This window comes from Petromyzon marinus, chromosome 69 (assembly GCF_048934315.1).
Source record: "Petromyzon marinus isolate PM22_M1 ecotype Great Lakes invasive population chromosome 69, UKy_Petmar_22M1.pri1.0, whole genome shotgun sequence".
Lineage (NCBI taxonomy): Eukaryota > Metazoa > Chordata > Hyperoartia > Petromyzontiformes > Petromyzontidae > Petromyzon > Petromyzon marinus.
This window is the reverse complement of record NC_133735.1, coordinates 7014135-7037931: the sequence shown is the minus strand read 5'-3', so window position 1 is coordinate 7037931 and position 23797 is coordinate 7014135. Positions and strand designations below refer to the sequence as shown.

Sequence of the window (23797 nt, the reverse complement as noted above, 5' to 3'; positions counted from 1 at the left end):
GGAGACACACAGAGACACACAGAGACACACAGAGACATCTAAATCATCTTCAACGCATGGTGTCCCGGTGAGGCGCACGGAGACCCACAGAGACCCACAGAGACACACAGAGACCCACAGAGACACACAGAGACATCTACATCATCTTCAACGCATGGTGTCCCGGTGAGGCGCGCGGAGGCGCGCGGAGACACGCGGAGACACACAGAGACACGCAGAGACACACAGAGACATCTACATCATCTTCAACGCATGGTGTCCCGGTGAGGCGCGCGGAGGCGCGCGGAGACACGCGGAGACACGCGGAGGCACGCGGAGACACGGAGAGAGACACACGGAGACACACAGAGACCCACAGAGACCCACAGAGACCCACAGAGACCCACAGAGACCCACAGAGACACACAGAGACATCTACATCATCTTCAACGCATGGTGTCCTGGTGAGGCACACGGAGACACGCAGAGACACACAGAGACACACAGAGACCCACAGAGACACACAGAGACACGCAGAGACACACAGAGACACACAGAGACCCACAGAGACACACAGAGACACAGAGAGACACACAGAGACACACAGAGAGACACACGGAGACACACAGAGACACACAGAGACCCACAGAGACCCACAGAGACACACGGAGACACACAGAGACACACAGAGACCCACAGAGACCCACAGAGACCCACAGAGACCCACAGAGACACACAGAGACACACAGAGACCCACAGAGACCCACAGAGACACACAGAGACCCACAGAGACACACAGAGACATCTACATCATCTTCAACGCCTGGTGTCCCGGTGAGGCGCGCGGAGGCGCGCGGAGACGCGCGGAGACACGCGGAGACACACGGAGACACAGAGAGACACACAGAGACATCTACATCATCTTCAACGCATGGTGTCCCGGTGAGGCACACAGAGACGCACGGAGACACGCGGAGACACACAGAGACACACAGAGACCCACAGAGACACACAGTGACATCTACATCATCTTCAACACCTGGTGTCCCAGTGAGGTGTACGGAGGCACACGGAGACACACGGAGACACGCGGAGACCCACAGAGACCCACAGAGACACCCATAGAGACACACAGAGACACACGGAGACACAGAGAGACACACAGAGACACGCAGAGACACGCGGAGACACACAGAGATATACAGAGACACACAGAGACACACAGAGACACGCGGAGACACGCGGAGACACACAGAGACACACAGAGACACACAGAGACACACAGAGACACACAGAGACACGCAGAGACACAGAGAGACACACAGAGACACACAGAGACACACAGAGACATCTACATCATCTTCAACGCATGGTGTCCTGGTGAGGCACACGGAGACACGCAGAGACACACAGAGACACAGAGACCCACAGAGACACACAGAGACACAGAGAGACACACAGAGACATCTACATCATCTTCAACGCATGGTGTCCTGGTGAGGCACACGGAGACACACAGAGACACACGGAGGCACACGGAGACACGCGGAGACACACAGAGACACACAGAGACACACAGAGACACACAGAGACACGCAGAGACACAGAGAGACACACAGAGACACACAGAGACACACAGAGACATCTACATCATCTTCAACGCATGGTGTCCCGGTGAGGCGCACGGAGGCACGCGGAGACACACGGAGACACGCGGAGACACAGAGAGACACACAGAGACACATAGAGACACACAGTGACATCTACATCATCTTCAACACCTGGTGTCCCAGTGAGGTGTACGGAGGCACACGGAGACACACGGAGACACGCGGAGACCCACAGAGACCCACAGAGACACCCATAGAGACACACAGAGACACACGGAGACACAGAGAGACACACAGAGACACATAGAGACACACAGTGACATCTACATCATCTTCAACACCTGGTGTCCCAGTGAGGTGTACGGAGGCACACGGAGACACACGGAGACACGCGGAGACCCACAGAGACCCACAGAGACACCCATAGAGACACACAGAGACACACGGAGACACAGAGAGACACACAGAGACATCTACATCATCTTCAACGCCTGGTGTCCCGGTGAGGCGCACGGAGGCGCGCGGAGACACGCGGAGACACACAGAGACACACAGAGACACACAGTGACACACAGAGACCCACAGTGACACACAGAGACCCACAGAGACCCACAGAGACATCTACATCATCTTCAACGCATGGTGTCCCGGTGAGGCACACGGAGGCACACGGAGACACACGGAGACACACGGAGACACAAAGAGACACACAGAGACACACAGAGACACACAGAGACATCTACATAATCTTCAACGCATGGTGTCCCGGTGAGGCACACGGAGACGCACGGAGACACGCGGAGACACGCGGAGACAGAGACACACAGAGACATACGGAGACACACAGAGACACACAGAGACACAAAGAGACCCACAGTGGCATACGGAGACACGCAGAGACACACAGAGACACACAGAGACATCTACATCATCTTCAACGCCTGGTGTCCCGGTGAGGCACACGGAGACACACAGAGACCCACAGAGACACACAGAGACACACAGAGACACACAGAGACACAGAGAGACACACAGAGACACATAGAGACACACAGAGACATCTACATCATCTTCAACACCTGGTGTCCCGGTGAGGCACACGGAGACACACAGAGACCCACAGAGACACACAGAGACACACAGAGACACACAGAGACACAGAGAGACACACAGAGACACATAGAGACACACAGAGACATCTACATCATCTTCAACACCTGGTGTCCCGGTGAGGCACACGGAGACACACGGAGACACACAGAGACACACTGAGACACACAGAGACACACAGAGACACACAGAGACATAAAGAGACACACAGAGACACACAGAGACACACTGAGACACACAAAGACACACAGAGACACACAGAGACCCACAGTGACACACAGAGACACACAGAGACACACAGAGACACACAAAGACACACAGAGACACACAGAGACCCACAGAGAACCACAGAGACACATAGAAACACACAGAGACACACAGAGACACACAGAGACACCTACATCATCTTCAACGCCTGGTTTCCCAGTCAGACTCACAGAGACCCACAGAGAACCACAGAGACCCACAGAGACCCACAGAGACGCATAGAGACCCACAGAGACCCACAGAGAACCACAGAGACACATGGAGATCCACGAAGACCCACACAGACCCACAGAGACACACAGAGACACACAGAGACATCTACATCATCTTCAATGCCAGGTGTCCCGGTGAGACCCACGGAGACCCACAGAGACACACAGAGACCCACAGAGACCCACAGAGACCCACAGAGACCTACAGAGACACACAGAGACACACAGAGATACACAAAGACCCACAGAGACACATAGAGACACACAGAGACCCACGGAGACACACAGAGACCCACAGAGACCCACAGTGACACACAGAGACACACAGAGACCCACAGAGACCCACAGAGACACACAGAGACACACAGAGACACCTACATCATCTTCAACGCCTGGTTTCCCGGTCAGACTCACAGAGACCTACAGAGACCCACAGAGACCCACAGAGACGCATAGAGACTTATAGAGACCCATAGAGACCCATAGAGACCCACAGAGACCCACAGAGACACACAGAGACCCACGGAGACCCACGGAGACCCACAGAGACCCACAGAGACCCACAGAGACACACAGAGACACACAGAGATACACAAAGACCCACAGAGACGCACAGAGACTCACAGAGACCCACAGAGACCCACAGAGACACACAGAGACCCACAGAGACCCACAGAGACCCACAGAGACACACAGAGACACACAGAGATACACAAAGACCCACAGAGACACACAGAGATACACAGAGATGCACAAAGACGCACAGAGACTCACAGAGACTCACAGAGACTCACAGAGACCCACAGAGACACACAGAGACCCACAGAGACCCACAGAGACCCACAGAGACCCACGGAGACACACAGAGACACACAGAGACCCACAGAGACCCACAGAGACCCACAGAGACACACAGAGATACACAAAGACCCACAGAGACGCACAAGAGACTCACAGAGACCCACAGAGACACACAGAGACACACAGAGACCCACAGAGACCCACATAGACCCACAGAGACACACAGAGACACACAGATACACAAAGACCCACAGAGACACACAGAGACCCAGGGAGACACACAGAGACACACAGAGACACACAGAGACACACAGAGACACCTACATCATCTTCAACGCCTGATTTCCCGGTCAGACTCACAGAGACCCACAGAGACCCACAGAGACCCACAGAGACCCCACAGAGACCCACAGAGACCCACAGAAACCCACAGAGACCCACAGAGACCCACAGAGACCCATAGAGACCCATAGAGACCCACAGAGACCCACAGAGAACCACAGAGACACATGGAGATCCACAAAGACCCACAGAGACACACAGAGACACACAGACCCACACAGACCCACAGAGACACACAGAGACACACAGAGATACACAGAGACAAAAGAGACATCTACATCATCTTGAACGCGTGGCGTCCCGGTGAGACACACAGAGACCCACAGAGACACACAGAGACACAAAGAGACACACAGAGACCCACAGAGACCCACAGAGACCCACAGAGACCCACAGAGACCCACAGAGACCCACAGAGACCCACAGAGACACACAGAGACACACAGAGATACACAAAGACCCACAGAAACACACAGAGACACGCAGAGACCCACAGAGACCCACAGAGACCCACAGAGACCCACAGAGACCCACAGAGACCCACAGAGACACACAGAGACACACAGAGATACACAAAGACCCACAGAGACACACAGAGACACACAGAGACACACAGAGACATCTCCATCATCTTCAAAGCCTGGTGTCCTGGTCAAACTCAGAGAGAGTCCCCTCCCACCCCCATGCCCCCGTCCCCTCCCCCCTTCCCCCCTCTACCTCCTCCCGTGCCCCCCCCGTCGCCCCCCCGTGCCCCCCCGTGCCCCCCGTGCCCCCCTGCCCCACCCCCACTAGAGGACGCGGTGTTCATGGAGGTGGAGGCGTGGCGGAGGGAGTATGTGCTGGCCGACACCGGGCGGATCTACTACGGCACGGAGCAGCAGATTGGATCACGTCCCTGGAACTACGGACAGGTGGGGCCCCCACCCCACACCTGTCCATCTACACCTGTCCATCTACACCTGTCCATCCACACCTGGCAATCTACACCTGGCAATCCACACCTCTCCATCTACACCTGGCAATCCACACCTTGCAATCTACACCTGTCCATCTACACCTGTCCATCTACATCTGTACATCTACACCTGTCCATCTACACCTCTCCATCTACACCTGGCAATCCACACCTTGCAATCTACACCTGTCCATCTACACCTGTCCATCTACACCTGTCCATCTACACCTGGCAATCTACACCTGTCCATCTACAGCTGTACATCTACACCTGTCCATCTACACCGGTCCATCCACACCTGTCCATCTACACCTGTCCATTTACACCTGTCCATCTACACATCTCCATCTACACCTGTCCATCTACACCTGTCCATCCACACCTGTCCATCTACATCTGTCCATCTACACCTGTCCATCTACACATCTCCATCTACACCTGTCCATCTACACCTGTCTATCTACACCTGGCAATCCACACCTGGCAATCTACACCTGTCCATCTACACCTGTCCATCTACACCTGTCCATCTACACCTGTCCATCTACAGCTGTACATCTACACCTGTCCATTTACATCTGGCAATCTACACCTGTCCATCCACACCTGTCCATCGACACCTGTCCATCTACACCTGTCCATCTACACCTGTCCATCTACAGCTGTAAATCTACACCTGGCAATCTACACCTGTCCATGCACACCTGTCTATCTACACCTGTCCATCCACACCTGTCCATCTACACCTGTCCATATACACCTGTCCATCCACACCTGTCCATCCACACCTGTACATCCGCACCTGTGCATCTACACCTGTCCATCTACACCTGTCCATCCACACCTGGCAATCTACAGCTGGCAATCCACACCTGACTCTCTCCATCTGTCTCCACCTGCGTGTGTATGATGATCATGGGCTCAGTGTCCCCGTGTCTCCGTGTCTCTGTATCTCCGTGTCTCCGTGTCTTTGTGTCTCTGTGTCTCAGTTTGAGAAGGACGTGTTAGAGGCGAGTGTGATGATCATGGACCGTGTCTCCGTGTCTCTGTGTCTCTGTGTCCCCGTGTCTCTGTGTCTCTGTGTCTCAGTTTGAGAAGGACGTGTTAGAGGCGAGTGTGATGATCATGAACCGTGTCTCCGTGTCTCCGTGTCTCTGTGTCTCTGTGTCTCCGTGTCTCAGTTTGAGAAGGACGTGTTAGAGGCGAGTGTGATGATCATGGACCGTGTCTCTGTGTCTCCGTGTCTCTGTGTCTCTGTGTCTCCGTATCTCCGTGTCTCCGTGTCTCAGTTTGAGAAGGACGTGTTAGAGGCGAGTGTGATGATCATGGACCGTGTCTCTGTGTCTCTGTGTCTCAGTTTGAGAAGGACGTGTTAGAGGCGAGTGTGATGATCATGAACCGTGTCTCTGTGTCTCCGTGTCTCTGTGTCTCTGTGTCTCTGTGTCTCTGTGTCTCCGTGTCTCCGTGTCTCAGTTTGAGAAGGACGTGTTAGAGGCGAGTGTGATGATCATGGACCGTGTCTCCGTGTCTCTGTGTCTCCGTGTCTCCGTGTCTCTGTGTCTCTGTGTCTCAGTTTGAGAAGGACGTGTTAGAGGCGAGTGTGATGATCATGGACCGTGTCTCTGTGTCTCTGTGTCTCCGTGTCTCCGTGTCTCAGTTTTAGAAGGACGTGTTAGAGGCGAGTGTGATGATCATGGACCGTGTCTCTGTGTCTCTGTGTCTCCGTGTCTCTGTGTCTCCGTGTCTCAGTTTGAGAAGGACGTGATAGAGGCGAGTGTGATGATCATGGACCGTGTCTCTGTGTCTCTGTGTCTCCGTGTCTCTGTGTCTCCGTGTCTCAGTTTGAGAAGGACGTGTTAGAGGCGAGTGTGATGATCATGTACCGTGTCTCTGTGTCTCTGTGTCTCCGTGTCTCTGTGTCTCTGTGTCTCAGTTTGAGAAGGACGTGTTAGAGGCGAGTGTGATGATCATGGACCGTGTCTCCGTGTCTCTGTGTCTCTGTGTCTCTGTGTCTCTGTGTCTCCGTGTCTCTGTGTCTCTGTGTCTCTGTGTCTCAGTTTGAGAAGGACGTGTTAGAGGCGAGTGTGATGATCATGGATCGTGTCTCTGTGTCTCTGTGTCTCTGTGTCTCTGTCTCTCCGTGTCTCTGTGTCTCTGTGTCTCCGTGTCTCCGTGTCTCTGTGTCTCTGTGTCTCAGTTTGAGAAGGACGTGTTAGAGGCGAGTGTGATGATCATGGACCGTGTCTCTGTGTCTCTGTGTCTCCGTGTCTCCGTGTCTCAGTTTTAGAAGGACGTGTTAGAGGCGAGTGTGATGATCATGGACCGTGTCTCTGTGTCTCTGTGTCTCCGTGTCTCTGTGTCTCCGTGTCTCAGTTTGAGAAGGACGTGATAGAGGCGAGTGTGATGATCATGTACCGTGTCTCCGTGTCTCTGTGTCTCTGTGTCTCCGTGTCTCTGTGTCTCAGTTTGAGAAGGACGTGTTAGAGGCGAGTGTGATGATCATGTACCGTGTCTCTGTGTCTCTGTGTCTCCGTGTCTCTGTGTCTCTGTGTCTCAGTTTGAGAAGGACGTGTTAGAGGCGAGTGTGATGATCATGGACCGTGTCTCCGTGTCTCTGTGTCTCTGTGTCTCTGTGTCTCTGTGTCTCCGTGTCTCTGTGTCTCTGTGTCTCTGTGTCTCAGTTTGAGAAGGACGTGTTAGAGGCGAGTGTGATGATCATGGACCGTGTCTCTGTGTCTCTGTCTCTGTGTCTCTGTGTCTCAGTTTGAGAAGGACGTGTTAGAGGCGAGTGTGATGATCATGGACCGTGTCTCTGTGTCTCTGTCTCTGTGTCTCCGTGTCTCAGTTTGAGAAGGACGTGTTAGAGGCGAGTGTGATGATCATGGACCGTGTCTCTGTGTCTCTGTGTCTCTGTGTCTCAGTTTGAGAAGGACGTGTTAGAGGCGAGTGTGATGATCATAGGCCGTGTCTCCGTGTCTCTGTGTCTCCGTGTCTCCGTGTCTCAGTTTGAGAAGGACGTGTTAGAGGCGAGTGTGATGATCATGGACCGTGTCTCCGTGTCTCTGTGTCTCCGTGTCTCCGTGTCTCTGTGTCTCAGTTTGAGAAGGACGTATTAGAGGCGAGTGTGATGATCATGGACCGTGTCTCTGTGTCTCTGTGTCTCCGTGTCTCCGTGTCTCAGTTTGAGAAGGACGTGTTAGAGGCGAGTGTGATGATCATGGACCGTGTCTCTGTGTCTCCGTGTCTCCGTGTCTCCGTGTCTCCGTGTCTCAGTTTGAGAAGGACGTGTTAGAGGCGAGTGTTATGATCATGGACCGTGTCTCTGTGTCTCTGTGTCTCTGTGTCTCCGTGTCTCCGTGTCTCCGTGTCTCAGTTTGAGAAGGACATGTTAGAGGCGAGTGTGATGATCATGGACCGTGTCTCCGTGTCTCTGTGTCTCCGTGTCTCCGTGTCTCAGTTTGAGAAGGACGTGTTAGAGGCGAGTGTGATGATCATGGACCGTGTCTCTGTGTCTCTGTGTCTCCGTGTCTCTGTGTCTCAGTTTTAGAAGGACGTGTTAGAGGCGAGTGTGATGATCATGGACCGTGTCTCTGTGTCTCCGTGTCTCAGTTTGAGAAGGACGTGTTAGAGGCGAGTGTGATGATCATGGACCGTGTCTCTGTGTCTCCGTGTCTCTGTATCTCTGTGTCTCCGTGTCTGTGTGTCTCTGTGTCTCCGTGTCTCAGTTTGAGAAGGACGTGTTAGAGGCGATTGTGATGATCATGGACAGTGTCTCCGTGTCTCTGTGTCTCTGTGTCTCCGTGTCTCTGTGTCTCTGTGTCTCTGTGTCTCAGTTTGAGAAGGACGTGTTAGAGGCGAGTGTGATGATCATGGACCGTGTCTCCGTGTCTCTGTGTCTCTGTGTCTCCGTGTCTCTGTGTCTCTGTGTCTCAGTTTGAGAAGGACGTGTTAGAGGCGAGTGTGATGATCATGGACCGTGTCTCCGTGTCTCTGTGTCTCTGTGTCTCCGTGTCTCTGTGTCTCTGTGTCTCAGTTTGAGAAGGACGTGTTAGAGGCGAGTGTGATGATCATGGACCGTGTCTCTGTGTCTCTGTGTCTCCGTGTCTCTGTGTCTCAGTTTTAGAAGGACGTGTTAGAGGCGAGTGTGATGATCATGGACCGTGTCTCTGTGTCTCCGTGTCTCAGTTTGAGAAGGACGTGTTAGAGGCGAGTGTGATGATCATGGACCGTGTCTCTGTGTCTCCGTGTCTCTGTATCTCTGTGTCTCCGTGTCTGTGTGTCTCTGTGTCTCCGTGTCTCAGTTTGAGAAGGACGTGTTAGAGGCGATTGTGATGATCATGGACCGTGTCTCCGTGTCTCTGTGTCTCTGTGTCTCCGTGTCTCTGTGTCTCTGTGTCTCTGTGTCTCAGTTTGAGAAGGACGTGTTAGAGGCGAGTGTGATGATCATGGACCGTGTCTCCGTGTCTCTGTGTCTCTGTGTCTCCGTGTCTCTGTGTCTCTGTGTCTCAGTTTGAGAAGGACGTGTTAGAGGCGAGTGTGATGATCATGGACCGTGTCTCCGTGTCTCTGTGTCTCTGTGTCTCCGTGTCTCTGTGTCTCTGTGTCTCTGTGTCTCTGTGTCTCAGTTTGAGAAGGACGTGTTAGAGGCGAGTGTGATGATCATGGACCGTGTCTCTGTGTCTCTGTCTCTGTGTCTCAGTTTGAGAAGGACGTGTTAGAGGCGAGTGTGATGATCATGGACCGCGCGTCTCTGCCCCTGGCTGGGAGGGGCTGCCCCGTTAAAGTCGTGCGGATTGTCTCCGCCATGGTGAGTACACCACACAACACCACACTACACCACACCACACTACACCACACTACACCACACCACACTACACCACACCACACTACACCACACCACACTACACCACACTACACCACACTACACCACACTATACCACCACACTACACCACACTACACCACACAACACCACACTACACCACACCACACTACACCACACCACACTACACCACACTACACCACACCACACTACACCACACCACACTACACCACACCACACTACACCACACCACACCACACTACACCACACTACACCACACTACACTACACCACACTACACCACACTACACCACACTACACCACACCACACTACACCACACCACACTACAACCACACTACACTGACGCCCACCTCCCCTGTCAGACTCGGTAGCCCTTCCATCTACCCCCAAAACTCGCCTCACGAAAGCTCCCCTCCCTCCCACCCCCTCCCACCCCCTCCCTCCCTCCCCCTCCCTCCCCCTCCTCCCCTCCTCCCTCCCTCCCTCCCACCTCCTCCCATCCCCTCCCACCCCCTCCACCCCTCCCACCCCTCCCACCCCCTCCTCCATCCCTCCCCCTCCTACCCCTCCCTCTCCCTCCCTCCTCCTCCCCCTCCTCCCTCTCCTCCCACCCCCTCCCACCCCCTCCCTCCCACCCCCTCCCACCCTCCCTCCCACCCCCTCCCTCCCCCTCCCTCCCCCTCCCTCCCTCCCACCCCCTCCCTCCCCCTCCTCCTCCCCCTCCCTCCCCCTCCTCCCCCTCCTCCCTCCCTCCCCCCTCCTCCCTCCCTCCCTCCCTCCCACCTCCTCCTCCCTCCATCCCTCCCCCTCCCACCCCTCCCTCTCCCTCCCCCTCCTCCCTCTCCTCCCTCTACCTCCCCCTCCCACCCTCCCCCTCCCTCTCCTCCCTCCACCTCCCTCCCCCTCCCTCCCCCTCCCTCCCTCCCACCTCCTCCCATCCCCTCCCACCCCCTCCCACCCCTCCCACCCCTCCCACCCCCTCCTCCATCCCTCCCCCTCCTACCCCTCCCTCTCCCTCCCTCCTCCTCCCCCTCCTCCCTCTCCTCCCACCCCCTCCCACCCCCTCCCTCCCACCCCCTCCCACCCTCCCTCCCACCCCCTCCCTCCCCCTCCCTCCCCCTCCCTCCCTCCCACCCCCTCCCTCCCCCTCCTCCTCCCCCTCCCTCCCCCTCCTCCCCCTCCTCCCTCCCTCCCCCTCCTCCCTCCCTCCCTCCCTCCCACCTCCTCCTCCCTCCATCCCTCCCCCTCCCACTCCTCCCTCTCCTCCCTCTACCTCCCCCTCCCACCCTCCCCCTCCCTCTCCTCCCTCCCCCTCCCTCCCCCTCCCTCCCACCCCCTCCCTCCCTCCCCCTCCTCCATCCCTCCCCCTCCCACCCCTCCCTCTCCCTCCCTCCTCCTCCCCCTCCCACCCCCTCCCTCCCTCCACCCTCCCTCCCTCCACCCTCCCCCTCCCTCCTCCACCCTCCACCCTCCTCCCCCCCTCCTCCTTCCCTCCCTCCCCCACCACCCCCACCCCCCCCCGCCCCCCAGGTGAACTCTCTGGATGACGACGGCGTGCTGGAGGGCAACTGGTCTGGCGACTATGGCGGGGGCACCGCTCCTACGGCGTGGAACGGCAGCGTGGACATCCTGCAGCAGTTTGCACGCTCGCGATCGCCCGTTCGCTACGGGCAGTGCTGGGTCTTCAGCGGGGTCACCACCACGGGTCAGTCTAGGGGGGCACGTGCTGGGGCAAGTGCTGGGGCACGTGCTGGGTCTTCAGCGTGGACATCCTGCAGCAGTTTGCACGCTCGCGATCGCCCGTTCGCTACGGGCAGTGCTGGGTCTTCAGCGGGGTCACCACCACGGGTCAGTCAGGGGGGCACGTGCTGGGGCAAGTGCTGGGGCACGTGCTGGGTCTTCAGCGTGGACATCCTGCAGCAGTTTGCACGCTCGCGATCGCCCGTTCGCTACGGGCAGTGCTGGGTCTTCAGCGGGGTCACCACCACGGGTCAGTCTAGGGGGGCAGGGGGCACGTGCTGGGGCACGTGCTGGGTCTTCAGCGGGGTCACCACCACGGGTCAGTCTAGGGGGGCAAGTGCTGGGGCAAGTGCTGGGGCACGTGCTGGGTCTTCAGCGTGGACATCCTGCAGCAGTTTGCACGCTCGCGATCGCCCGTTCGCTACGGGCAGTGCTGGGTCTTCAGCGGGGTCACCACCACGGGTCAGTCTAGGGGGGCAAGTGCTGGGGCAAGTGCTGGGGCACGTGCTGGGTCTTCAGCGTGGACATCCTGCAGCAGTTTGCACGCTCGCGATCGCCCGTTCGCTACGGGCAGTGCTGGGTCTTCAGCGGGGTCACCACCACGGGTCAGTCTAGGGGGGCACGTGCTGGGGCAAGTGCTGGGGCAAGTGCTGGGTCTTCAGCGTGGACATCCTGCAGCAGTTTGCACGCTCGCGATCGCCCGTTCGCTACGGGCAGTGCTGGGTCTTCAGCGGGGTCACCACCACGGGTCAGTCTAGGGGGGCACGTGCTGGGGCAAGTGCTGGGGCAAGTGCTGGGTCTTCAGCGTGGACATCCTGCAGCAGTTTGCACGCTCGCGATCGCCCGTTCGCTACGGGCAGTGCTGGGTCTTCAGCGGGGTCACCACCACGGGTCAGTCTGGGGGCACGTGCTGGGGCAAGTGCTGGGGCACGTGCTGGGTCTTCAGCGGGGTCACCACCACGGGTCAGTCTAGGGGGCACGTGCTGGGGCAAGTGCTGGGGCAAGTGCTGGGGCAAGTGCTGGGCACGTGCTGGGTCTTCAGCGGGGTCACCACCACCGGTCAGTCTAGAGGGCAGGGGGCACGTGCTGGGGCAAGTGCTGGGGCACGTGCTGGGTCTTCAGCGTGGACATCCTACAGCAGTTTGCACGCTCGCGATCGCCCGTTCGCTACGGGCAGTGCTGGGTCTTCAGCGGGGTCACCACCACGGGTCAGTCTAGGGGGCACGTGCTGGGGCAAGTGCTGGGGCAAGTGCTGGGTCTTCAGCGGGGTCACCACCACCGGTCAGTCTAGGGGGGGGCAAGTACTGGGGCAAGTGCTGGGGCAAGTGCTGGGGCAGGTGCTGGGTCTTTAGCGGGGTCACCACCACGGGTCAGTCTAGGGGGCAAGTGCTGGGGCACGTGCTGGGGCAAGTGCTGGGGCACGTGCTGGGTCTTCAGCGGGGTCACCACCAGCGGTCAGTCTGGGGGGCAAGTGCTGGGGCACGTGCTGGGGCACGTGCTGGGTCTTCAGCGGGGTCACCACCACCGGTCAGTCTAGGGGGCAAGTGCTGGGTCTTCAGCGGGGTCACCACCACGGGTCAGTCTGGGGGGCAGGGGGCAGGTGCTGGGGCAAGTGCTGGGGCACGTCCTGGGTCTTCAGCGGGGTCACCACCACGGGTCAGTCAGGGGGGCACGTGCTGGGGCAAGTGCTGGGGCAAGTGCTGGGTCTTCAGCGGGGTCACCACCACGGGTCAGTCTAGGGGGCAGGGGGCAAGTGCTGGGTCTTCAGCGGGGTCACCACCACGGGTCAGTCTGGGGGGCACGTGCTGGGGCAAGTGCTGGGGCACGTGCTGGGTCTTCAGCGAGGTCACCACCACCGGTCAGTCTAGGGGGCAGTGCTGGGTCTTCAGCGGGGTCACCACCACGGGTCAGTCAGGGGGGCAGGGGCACGTGCTGGGGCAAGTGCTGGGGGGCACGTGCTGGGTCTTCAGCGGGGTCACCACCACGGGTCAGTCTGGGCAGGGGCACGTGCTTGGTCTTCAGCGGGGTCACCACCACCGGTCAGTCTAGGGGGCAGTGCTGGGTCTTCAGCGGGGTCACCACCACGGGTCAGTCAGGGGGGCAGGGGCACGTGCTGGGGCAAGTGCTGGGGGGCACGTGCTGGGTCTTCAGCGGGGTCACCACCACGGGTCAGTCTGGGCAGGGGCACGTGCTTGGTCTTCAGCGGGGTCACCACGAGCGGTCAGTCTAGGGGGCACGTGCTGGGGCAAGTGCTGGGGCACGTGCTGGGGCACGTGCTGGGTCTTTAGCGGGGTCACCACCACCGGTCAGTCTGGGGGGCAGGGGGCACGTGCTGGGTCTTCAGCGGGGTCACCACCACGGGTCAGTCAGGGCAGGGGCACGTGCTGGGGCAAGTGCTGGGTCTTCAGCGGGGTCACCACCACCGGTCAGTCTAGGGGGGCACGTGCTGGGGCAAGTGCTGGGGCAAGTGCTGGGGCAAGTGCTGGGGCAAGTGCTGGGGCAACTGCTGGGGCACGTGCTGGGTCTTTAGCGGGGTCACCACCACCGGTCAGTCAGGGCAGGGGCACGTGCTGGGGCAAGTGCTGGGGCAAGTGCTGGGTCTTCAGCGGGGTCACCACCAGCGGTCAGTCTGGGGCTGGGGCAAGTGCTGGGGCAAGTGCTGGGTCTTTAGCGGGGTCACCACGAGCGGTCAGTCTGGGGCAAGTGCTGGGGCAAGTGCTGGGGCAAGTGCTGGGGCACGTGCTGGGTCTTCAGCGGGGTCACCACCAGCGGTCAGTCTGGGGGGCTGGGGCACGTGCTGGGGCAAGTGCTGGGGCACGTGCTGGGTCTTTAGCGGGGTCACCACGAGCGGTCAGTCTGGGGCAAGTGCTGGGGCAAGTGCTGGGGCACGTGCTGGGTCTTCAGCGGGGTCACCACCAGCGGTCAGTCTAGGGGGCACGTGCTGGGGCAAGTGCTGGGGCACGTGCTGGGTCTTCAGCGGGGTCACCACCAGCGGTCAGTCTAGGGGGCACGTGCTGGGGCCAGTGCTGGGGCAAGTGCTGGGGCAAGTGCTGGGGCCAGTGCTGGGGCACGTGCTGGGTCTTCAGCGGGGTCACCACCAGCGGTCAGTCGGGGCAGGGGTGGGGGCCACCGCTGAGACAAAGCCGCCCCAGGTAGCCTCGCGCGTGCGTGGGGGCTGGAGGGGCAAGTGGGGAGCGGTGGTGCAGCGGTTAGCGCCACGCTGCGCTACGAACCCGGCGACACGGGTTCGATTCCCGCTCACGGCCAACACCACCAGTGACGATTTTCTGAACCGGTTCTTGGCGTCCCCTAGGTCGACTCGGCCTCAAATGAATACCTGGTGCGGTGTGTAGTAAACATCGCCACTAGGGAGACAAAGGCGGCCGGGCGTGGTGCTGGCCACCCACCCCCTCGTGTGCCGTTAGCAGCGTTCATAGGTGCTTGCTAAAGGCACTTGCCCCTACAGTCTGTTAAGGCTACACGGGGGATCTTTGTCTTTGTCTTTGTGCTCGCTAACAGCACTTGCCCCTACAGTCTGTTAAGGCTACACGGGGGATCTTTGTCTTTGTATGTGAGTGTGTGTATGTGAGTGTGTGTATGTGAGTGTGTGTATGTGAGTATGTGAGTGTGTGTGTATGTGAGTGTGTGTGTATGTGAATGTGTGTAAGCGCGTGTATGTGAGTGTGTAATTATGTGGCACCGGGCAGAGATGATCTCCCAAGCGAAATGCTGAGGGAGGGTGGCGTTTGTGCACAGACTGCCCTACATGACATCATAACAACAGTCTGGACCACTGGACGGGTTCCGCAGGATTGGAAGGATGCCCTGGTGGTCCCCCTCTTCAAGAAGGGGGACCGCACAGACTGTAACAACTACAGGGGCATCTCACTCCTCAGTGTGCCGGGAAAGGTCCTGGCAAGGATTATTCAACATCACCTTGCCAGGCACGCTGAGGAGAGGCTTGCGGAGCCCCAATGTGGTTTCAGGAAATGGCGGTCCTGCACAGATGCCATATTTTCTGTCCGTTTGCTACAGCAGAGGTGTAGGGAATTCCAACAAGACCTACATCTCTGCTTTATTGACCTGGTCAAGGCCTATGATACCATCAGTAGGCCCTGGGCTCTGGGTTGTTCTTTGTGCTTTCGGAGTCCCTGATCCTCTGCTCACGATCATTAAGGACCTTCATGATGGTGAGCGGGCCCGGGTGAAACTACGTGGCCGGGAGTCGGAGCCATTCCCTCTGGCTCCCACATTATTTAACATCTATTTTGACCACGTAGTTCAGGAAGCCTTCAATAGCTGTACCGGAGGAATCTCCATCTGGTACAGACACAATGGGAGGACGATCGATGCCCGGGTGCGGTCAAGGGACGGCTCTCTCTTGCTCAACCACGTTATGTATGCCGATGATCTGGTAATTGCTGCTCACTCAGAGGAGGAGTTGGAGACGCTGCTGCTGAGACTGGAGCGTGCCACCAAGAGGTGGGGCCTTACCATCAGCCCCACCAAAACTAAGCACCTGCCTGGGTATTTTGTACCATCGGGCACTCCACCCCAACAACTATTAATTGGTGATGGGGCAGTTGTGGAGAGAGTGGAGAGTTTCCCATACCTGGGCAGTGTGCTTATGACCGGCTCCAGTTTAACAGCAGAGGTCTCACTCCGAATCAGTCGAGCGACAATATATTTTCATCGGTTGCGTAACGCTGTGTGGAAGCTACCTGGTCTGTCGCTCCGCACTAAGCTTCAGGTCTTCTCGGCCACGGTCATTCCCTCCCTTCTCTACGCTTGCGAAACGTGGACCCCCCTAATGGAACATCTTCGCCAGTTCGAAACATTTAGGCTGGCCTGCCTACGATCCATCCTGGGTTTAACCAGGCTGGATTGTGTGAGGAGCTCACAAATCCTTGAAAGATCTGGGCAGGGTCCCATCGGTGAGCTCCTCCGGCGGGCAAGGCTGCGATGGCTGGGTCATGTAGCCCGCATGCCCAGCCACCGCATGCCGAAACAGCTTTTGTTCGGCCGGATCGAGGGGGCTAAGCGGGCGCGGCACGGGCTAGAGAAGAGATGGAGTGATGTGGTACAGGAGGACGTGGAGCTGAGTGGACTAGCCGATGACTGGTACCAGCGGTGTCAAGATCGGCCTCTGTGGAGGAGGCTCGTGAAGGACGCTACTGGGCAGTTGGAGGCAGTCGCCCTCCAACAACAACGGAGGGCGGAGGAGCGACGCTCACAACAACGAGCGGAGCGCCGGGTGGCTAAAGCACAGCAGGTTGGCACAGTAGCGGGCACAGGTGGTGCATCAGCCAGTCATCTCAGTCAGTCGACCCGTGGCACCTGGGTCTGCCCCGTGACCTCCTGCCAGCGAGCGTTCGACACTTCACGTGGCCTCAGGGTGCACATAGCCTGGCACAAGCGTCGTGGTGACGTCACCGCCACTTAGTGGTGAATGGCGGTTGTTGTTGTTGTGTGTGTGTGTTTGTGTGTGTGTTTGTGTTTGTGTGTGTGAGTGTGACAGTGTGTTGTTGTTGTTGTGTGTGTGTGTTTGTGTGTGTGTGTGAGTGTGACAGTGTGTTGTGGTTGTCGTGGTTGTTGTTGTTGTTGTGTGTGTTTGTGTGTGTGTGTTTGTGTGTGAGTGTGACAGTGTGTGTAAGTGTGACAGTGTGTATGTGTAAGTGTGTGTAAGTGTGTGAGTGTGACAGTGTGTTGTTGTTGTTGTCGTGTGTGTGAGTGTGTGTAAGTGTGTGTGAATGTGATTGTGTAAGTGTAAGTGTGTAACTGTGTGTGTGTAAGTGTAAGTGTGTGTGTAAGTGTGTGTAAGTGAGTGTGTGTGAGTGTGTAAGTGTGTTGACGCCACGTGGCTTGTCGTGGTTGTTGTTGTTGTGTGTGTTTGTGTGTGTGTTTGTGTGTAAGTGTGTGAGTGTGACAGTGTGTTGTTGTCGTGGTTGTTGTTGTTGTGTGTGTGTGTAAGTGTGTGAGTGTGACAGTGTGTTGTTGTTGTCGTGGTTGTTGTTGTTGTGTGTGTGTGAGTGTGACAGTGTGTGGTTGTTGTTGTCGTGGTTGTTGTTGTTGTTGTGTGTGTGTGTAAGTGTGTGAGTGTGACAGTGTGTTGTTGTTGTTGTCGTGGTTGTTGTTGTTGTGTGTGTGTGAGTGTGACAGTGTGTGGTTGTTGTTGTCGTGGTTGTTGTTGTTGTTGTGTGTGTGTGTAAGTGTGTGAGTGTGACAGTGTGTTGTTGTTGTTGTCGTGGTTGTTGTTGTTGTGTGTGTGTGAGTGTGACAGTGTGTGGTTGTTGTTGTCGTGGTTGTTGTTGTTGTGTGTGTGTGAGTGTGACAGTGTGTGGTTGTTGTTGTCGTGGTTGTTGTTGTTGTGTGTGTGTGAGTGTGACAGTGTGTGGTTGTTGTTGTCGTGGTTGTTGTTGTTGTTGTGTGTGTGTGTAAGTGTGTGAGTGTGACAGTGTGTTGTTGTTGTTGTCGTGGTTGTTGTTGTTGTGTGTGTGTGAGTGTGACAGTGTGTGGTTGTTGTTGTCGTGGTTGTTGTTGTTGTGTGTGTGTGTGTAAGTGTGTGAGTGTGACAGTGTGTGGTTGTTGTTGTCGTGGTTGTCGTTGTTGTTGTGTGTGTGTGTAAGTGTGTGAGTGTGACAGTGTGTTGTTGTCGTGGTTGTTGTTGTTGTGTGTGTGTGAGTGTGACAGTGTGTGGTTGTTGTTGTCGTGGTTGTTGTTGTTGTGTGTGTGTGTAAGTGTGTGAGTGTGACAGTGTGTGGTTGTTGTTGTCGTGGTTGTCGTTGTTGTTGTGTGTGTGTGTAAGTGTGTGAGTGTGACAGTGTGTTGTTGTTGTTGTCGTTGTTGTTGTGGTTGTTGTTGTGTGTGAGTGTGTGTGTAAGTGTGTGTAAGTGTGTGAGTGTGACAGTGTGTTGTTGTTGTTGTGTGTGTGTGTAAGTGTGTGAGTGTGACAGTGTGTTGTTGTTGTGTGTGTGTGTGTGTAAGTGTGTGAGTGTGACAGTGTGTTGTTGTTGTGTGTGTTTGTGTGTGTGTTTGTGTGTGTGTTTGTGTGTGTGTGAGTGTGACAGTGTGTTGTTGTTGTGTGTGTGTGAGTGTGACAGTGTGTTGTTGTTGTTGTTGTGTGTGTGTGTTTGTGTGTGTGTGAGTGTGACAGTGTGTTGTTGTTGTTGTGGTTGTTGTGGTTGTTGTGGTTGTTGTTGTTGTGTGTGTGTGTGAGTGTGACAGTGTGTTGTTGTTGTTGTGTGTGTGTGTGTAAGTGTGTGAGTGTGACAGTGTTGTTGTTGTCGTGGTTGTTGTTGTTGTGGTTGTTGTTGTTGTCGTGGTTGTTGTTGTTGTGTGTGTGTGAGTGTGACAGTGTTGTTGTTGTTGTCGTTGTGGTTGTTGTCGTGGTTGTTGTTGTGGCTCTCAGTCCTGCGGAGTGTGGGCATCCCCACGCGCAGCGTCACCAACTTTGTTGTTGTTGTGTGTGTGTGTGTGACAGTGTGTGTGTTTGTGTGTGAGTGTGACAGTGTTGTTGTTGTTGTTGTCGTGGTTGTTGTTGTTGTGTGTGTTTGTGTGTTTGTGTGACAGTGTGTGAGTGTGACAGTGTGTGTGTGTTTGTGTGTGTGTGAGTGTGACAGTGTGTTGTTGTTGTGTGTGTGTAAGTGTGTGTTTGTGTGTGTGTGTGTAAGTGTGTGTAAGTGTGTGTAAGAGTGTGTGAGTGTGACAGTGTTGTTGTTGTTGTGGTTGTTGTTGTGGCTCTCAGTCCTGCGGAGTGTGGGCATCCCCACGCGCAGCGTCACCAACTTTGTTGTTGTTGTGTGTGTGTGTGACAGTGTGTGAGTGTGACAGTGTGTGTGTGTAAGTGTGTGTGTGACAGTGTGTTGTTGTCGTGGTTGTGGTTGTTGTTGTTGTTGTGGCTCTCAGTCCTGCGGAGTGTGGGCATCCCCACGCGCAGCGTCACCAACTTTGTTGTTGTTGTGTGTGTAAGTGACAGTGTGTGTGTTTGTGTGTGAGTGTGACAGTGTTGTTGTTGTTGTTGTCGTGGTTGTTGTTGTTGTGTGTGTTTGTGTGTTTGTGTGACAGTGTGTGTGTGTGTGACAGTGTGTTGTTGTTGTTGTGGTTGTTGTCGTGGTTGTTGTTGTGGCTCTCAGTCCTGCGGAGTTTGGGCATCCCCACGCGCAGCGTCACCAACTTTGTTGTTGTGTGTGTGTAAGTGACAGTGTGTGTGTTTGTGTGTGAGTGTGACAGTGTTGTTGTTGTTGTCGTGGTTGTTGTTGTTGTGTGTGTTTGTGTGTTTGTGTGACAGTGTGTGACAGTGTGTGTGTGTTTGTGTGTGTGTGAGTGTGACAGTGTGTTGTTGTTGTGTGTGTGTAAGTGTGTGTTTGTGTGTGTGTGTGTAAGTGTGTGTAAGTGTGTGTAAGAGTGTGTGAGTGTGACAGTGTTGTTGTTGTTGTGGTTGTTGTTGTGGCTCTCAGTCCTGCGGAGTGTGGGCATCCCCACGCGCAGCGTCACCAACTTTGTTGTTGTGTGTGTGTAAGTGTGTGTAAGTGTGTGTGTGTGACAGTGTTGTTGTTGTGGTTGTTGTTGTGGTTGTTGTGGCTCTCAGTCCTGCGGAGTGTGGGCATCCCCACGCGCAGCGTCACCAACTTTGTTGTTGTGTGTGTGTAAGTGTGACAGTGTGTGAGTGTGACAGTGTTGTTGTTGTTGTGTGTGTGAGTGTGACAGTGTGTTGTTGTTGTTGTTGTGGCTCTCAGTCCTGCGGAGTGTGGGCATCCCCACGCGCAGCGTCACCAACTTTGTTGTTGTTGTGTGTGTAAGTGTGTGTGTGTGTGAGTGTGACAGTGTGTTGTGGTTGTGGTTGTTGTTGTTGTGGCTCTCAGTCCTGCGGAGTGTGGGCATCCCCACGCGCAGCGTCACCAACTTTGTTGTTGTGTGTGTGTAAGTGTGTGTAAGAGTGTGTGTGTGACAGTGTTGTTGTTGTTGTTGTTGTGGCTCTCAGTCCTGCGGAGTTTGGGCATCCCCACGCGCAGCGTCACCAACTTTGTTGTTGTTGTTGTTGTGGTTGTTGTGGTTGTTGTTGTTGTGGCTCTCAGTCCTGCGGAGTGTGGGCATCCCCACGCGCAGCGTCACCAACTTTGTTGTTGTTGTTGTTGTGGTTGTTGTGGTTGTTGTGGTTGTTGTTGTGGCTCTCAGTCCTGCGGAGTGTGGGCATCCCCACGCGCAGCGTCACCAACTTTGTTGTTGTTGTGTGTGTAAGTGTGACAGTGTGTGAGTGTAACAGTGTTGTGGTTGTTGTGGCTCTCAGTCCTGCGGAGTGTGGGCATCCCCACGCGCAGCGTCACCAACTTTGTTGTTGTGTGTGTGTGAGTGTGTGTAAGTGTGTGTAAGTGTGACAGTGTTGTTGTTGTTGTTGTGGTTGTTGTTGTTGTGGCTCTCAGTCCTGCGGAGTGTGGGCATCCCCACGCGCAGCGTCACCAACTTTGTTGTTGTTGTGTGTGTGTGTAAGTGTGTGTGTGTGACAGTGTGTGAGTGTGACAGTGTTGTTGTTGTTGTTGTCGTGGTTGTTGTTGTTGTTGTGGCTCTCAGTCCTGCGGAGTGTGGGCATCCCCACGCGCAGCGTCACCAACTTTGTTGTTGTTGTGTGTGTAAGTGTGACAGTGTGTGAGTGTAACAGTGTTGTGGTTGTTGTGGCTCTCAGTCCTGCGGAGTGTGGGCATCCCCACGCGCAGCGTCACCAACTTTGTTGTTGTGTGTGTGTGAGTGTGTGTAAGTGTGTGTAAGTGTGACAGTGTTGTTGTTGTTGTTGTGGTTGTTGTTGTTGTGGCTCTCAGTCCTGCGGAGTGTGGGCATCCCCACGCGCAGCGTCACCAACTTTGTTGTTGTTGTGTGTGTGTGTAAGTGTGTGTGTGTGACAGTGTGTGAGTGTGACAGTGTTGTTGTTGTTGTTGTCGTGGTTGTTGTTGTTGTTGTGGCTCTCAGTCCTGCGGAGTGTGGGCATCCCCACGCGCAGCGTCACCAACTTTGTTGTTGTGTGTGTGTAAGTGTGTGAGTGTGACAGTGTTGTTGTTGTGGTTGTTGTTGTTGTTGTGGTTGTTGTTGTTGTGGCTCTCAGTCCTGCGGAGTGTGGGCATCCCCACGCGCAGCGTCACCAACTTTGTTGTTGTTGTTGTTGTTGTTGTTGTGGTTGTTGTGGTTGTTGTGGCTCTCAGTCCTGCGGAGTGTGGGCATCCCCACGCGCAGCGTCACCAACTTTGTTGTTGTGGTTGTTGTTGTTGTTGTTGTTGTTGTTGTGGCTCTCAGTCCTGCGGAGTGTGGGCATCCCCACGCGCAGCGTCACCAACTTTGTTGTTGTGGTTGTTGTTGTTGTTGTTGTTGTTGTTGTGGCTCTCAGTCCTGCGGAGTGTGGGCATCCCCACGCGCAGCGTCACCAACTTTGCGTCTGCCCACGACACCGACACCAGCCTCACCACTGACGTCTACCTCGACGACGACCTGCAGCCAATCGCAGAGCTCAACACCGACTCTGTCTGGTGGGGGGGGGAGGGGGGGGGTGGGGGGTGGGGGGGGGTGGGGGTGGGGGGTGGGGGGGAGGGGGGTGGGGGGAGGGGGGGAGGAGGGGGGGAGGAGGGGGGTGGGGGGGGGGAGTTGGCGAGGAGGAGGGGGGTGGGGGGGAGGAGGGGGGTGGGGGGGGAGGGGGGGGAGTTGTGGAGGAGGAGGGGGGTGGGGGGGAGGGGGGTGGGGGTGGGGGGGAGGAGGGGGGTGGGGGGAGGAGGGGGGTGGGGGGGAGGAGGGGGGTGGGGGGGAGGAGGGGGGTGGGGGGGGAGGGGGGTGGGGGTGGGGGGGAGGAGGGGGGTGGGGGGGTGCAGAAGAGGGGGGAGGGGGGGAGGAAGGGGTAGGAGGGGGGGAGGAGTGTGGGGAGGAGGGGGGTGGGGGCGGAGGAGGGGGGAGAAGGGGGGAGGGGGCGGTGGAGGGGGGAGGGGGAGAGGAGGGGGGGGAGGAGGCGTTGACCTCGTTCCGTTAACCTCGTTCCGGTGACCTCGTTCCGTTGACCTCGTTCCGTTGACCTCGTTCTGTTAACCTCGTTCTGTTAACCTCGTTCCGTTGACCTCGTTCTGTTAACCTCGTTCTGTTAACCTCGTTCCGTTGACCTCGTTCTGTTAACCTCGTTCCGTTGACCTCGTTCTGTTAACCTCGTTCTGTTAACCTCGTTCCGTTGACCTCGTTCTGTTAACCTCGTTCCGTTGACCTCGTTCTGTTAACCTCGTTCCGTTGACCTCGTTCTGTTAACCTCGTTCTGTTAACCTCGTTCCGTTGACCTCGTTCTGTTAACCTCGTTCCGTTGACCTCGTTCTGTTAACCTCGTTCTGTTAACCTCGTTCCGTTGACCTCGTTCCGTTGACCTCGTTCTGTTAACCTCGTTCCGTTGACCTCGTTCTGTTAACCTCGTTCCGTTGACCTCGTTCCGTTGACCTCGTTCCGTTGACTTCGTTCCGTTGACCTCGTTCTGTTAACCTCGTTCCGTTGACCTCGTTCTGTTAACCTCGTTCCGTTGACCTCGTTCTGTTAACCTCGTTCCGTTGACCTCGTTCCGTTGACCTCGTTCTGTTAACCTCGTTCCGTTGACCTCGTTCTGTTAACCTCGTTCCATTGACCTCGTTCTGTTAACCTCGTTCCGTTGACCTCGTTCTGTTAACCTCGTTCCGTTGACCTCGTTCTGTTGACCTCGTTCTGTTAACCTTGTTCCGTTAACCTCGTTCCGTTAACCTCGTTCCGTTAACCTCGTTCCGTTGACCTCGTTCTGTTAACCTCGTTCCGTTGACCTCGTTCCGTTGACCTCGTTCCATTGACCTCGTTCTGTTAACCTCGTTCCGTTGACCTCGTTCTGTTAACCTCGTTCCGTTGACCTCGTTCCGTTGACCTCGTTCTGTTAACCTCGTTCCGTTGACCTCGTTCTGTTAA

General features: G+C 56.1%; 1 protein-coding gene and 1 long non-coding RNA gene across 2 annotated transcripts in view; both read left to right on the top strand.

The window, feature by feature from the left end:
• The first annotated feature begins 2202 nt into the window (after positions 1-2202).
• LOC116957006 (protein-glutamine gamma-glutamyltransferase K-like) overlaps positions 2203-23797 on the top strand; it is a 45187-nt gene continuing 23592 nt past the window's right edge. The window contains exons 1-5 of the mRNA XM_076055092.1: positions 2203-2239; positions 5114-5232; positions 9976-10083; positions 11648-11822; positions 22230-22368. Coding sequence (XP_075911207.1) covers positions 5128-5232; positions 9976-10083; positions 11648-11822; positions 22230-22368 — 527 coding nt within the window. The 5' untranslated portion in view covers positions 2203-2239; positions 5114-5127. The remainder of the gene's footprint in view (positions 2240-5113; positions 5233-9975; positions 10084-11647; positions 11823-22229; positions 22369-23797) is intronic.
• LOC142906700 (uncharacterized) lies at positions 12469-20575 on the top strand. Its single transcript, XR_012930461.1, has 3 exons — positions 12469-12748; positions 19266-19320; positions 19566-20575. It is a non-coding gene; the product is annotated as an uncharacterized LOC142906700 (long non-coding RNA).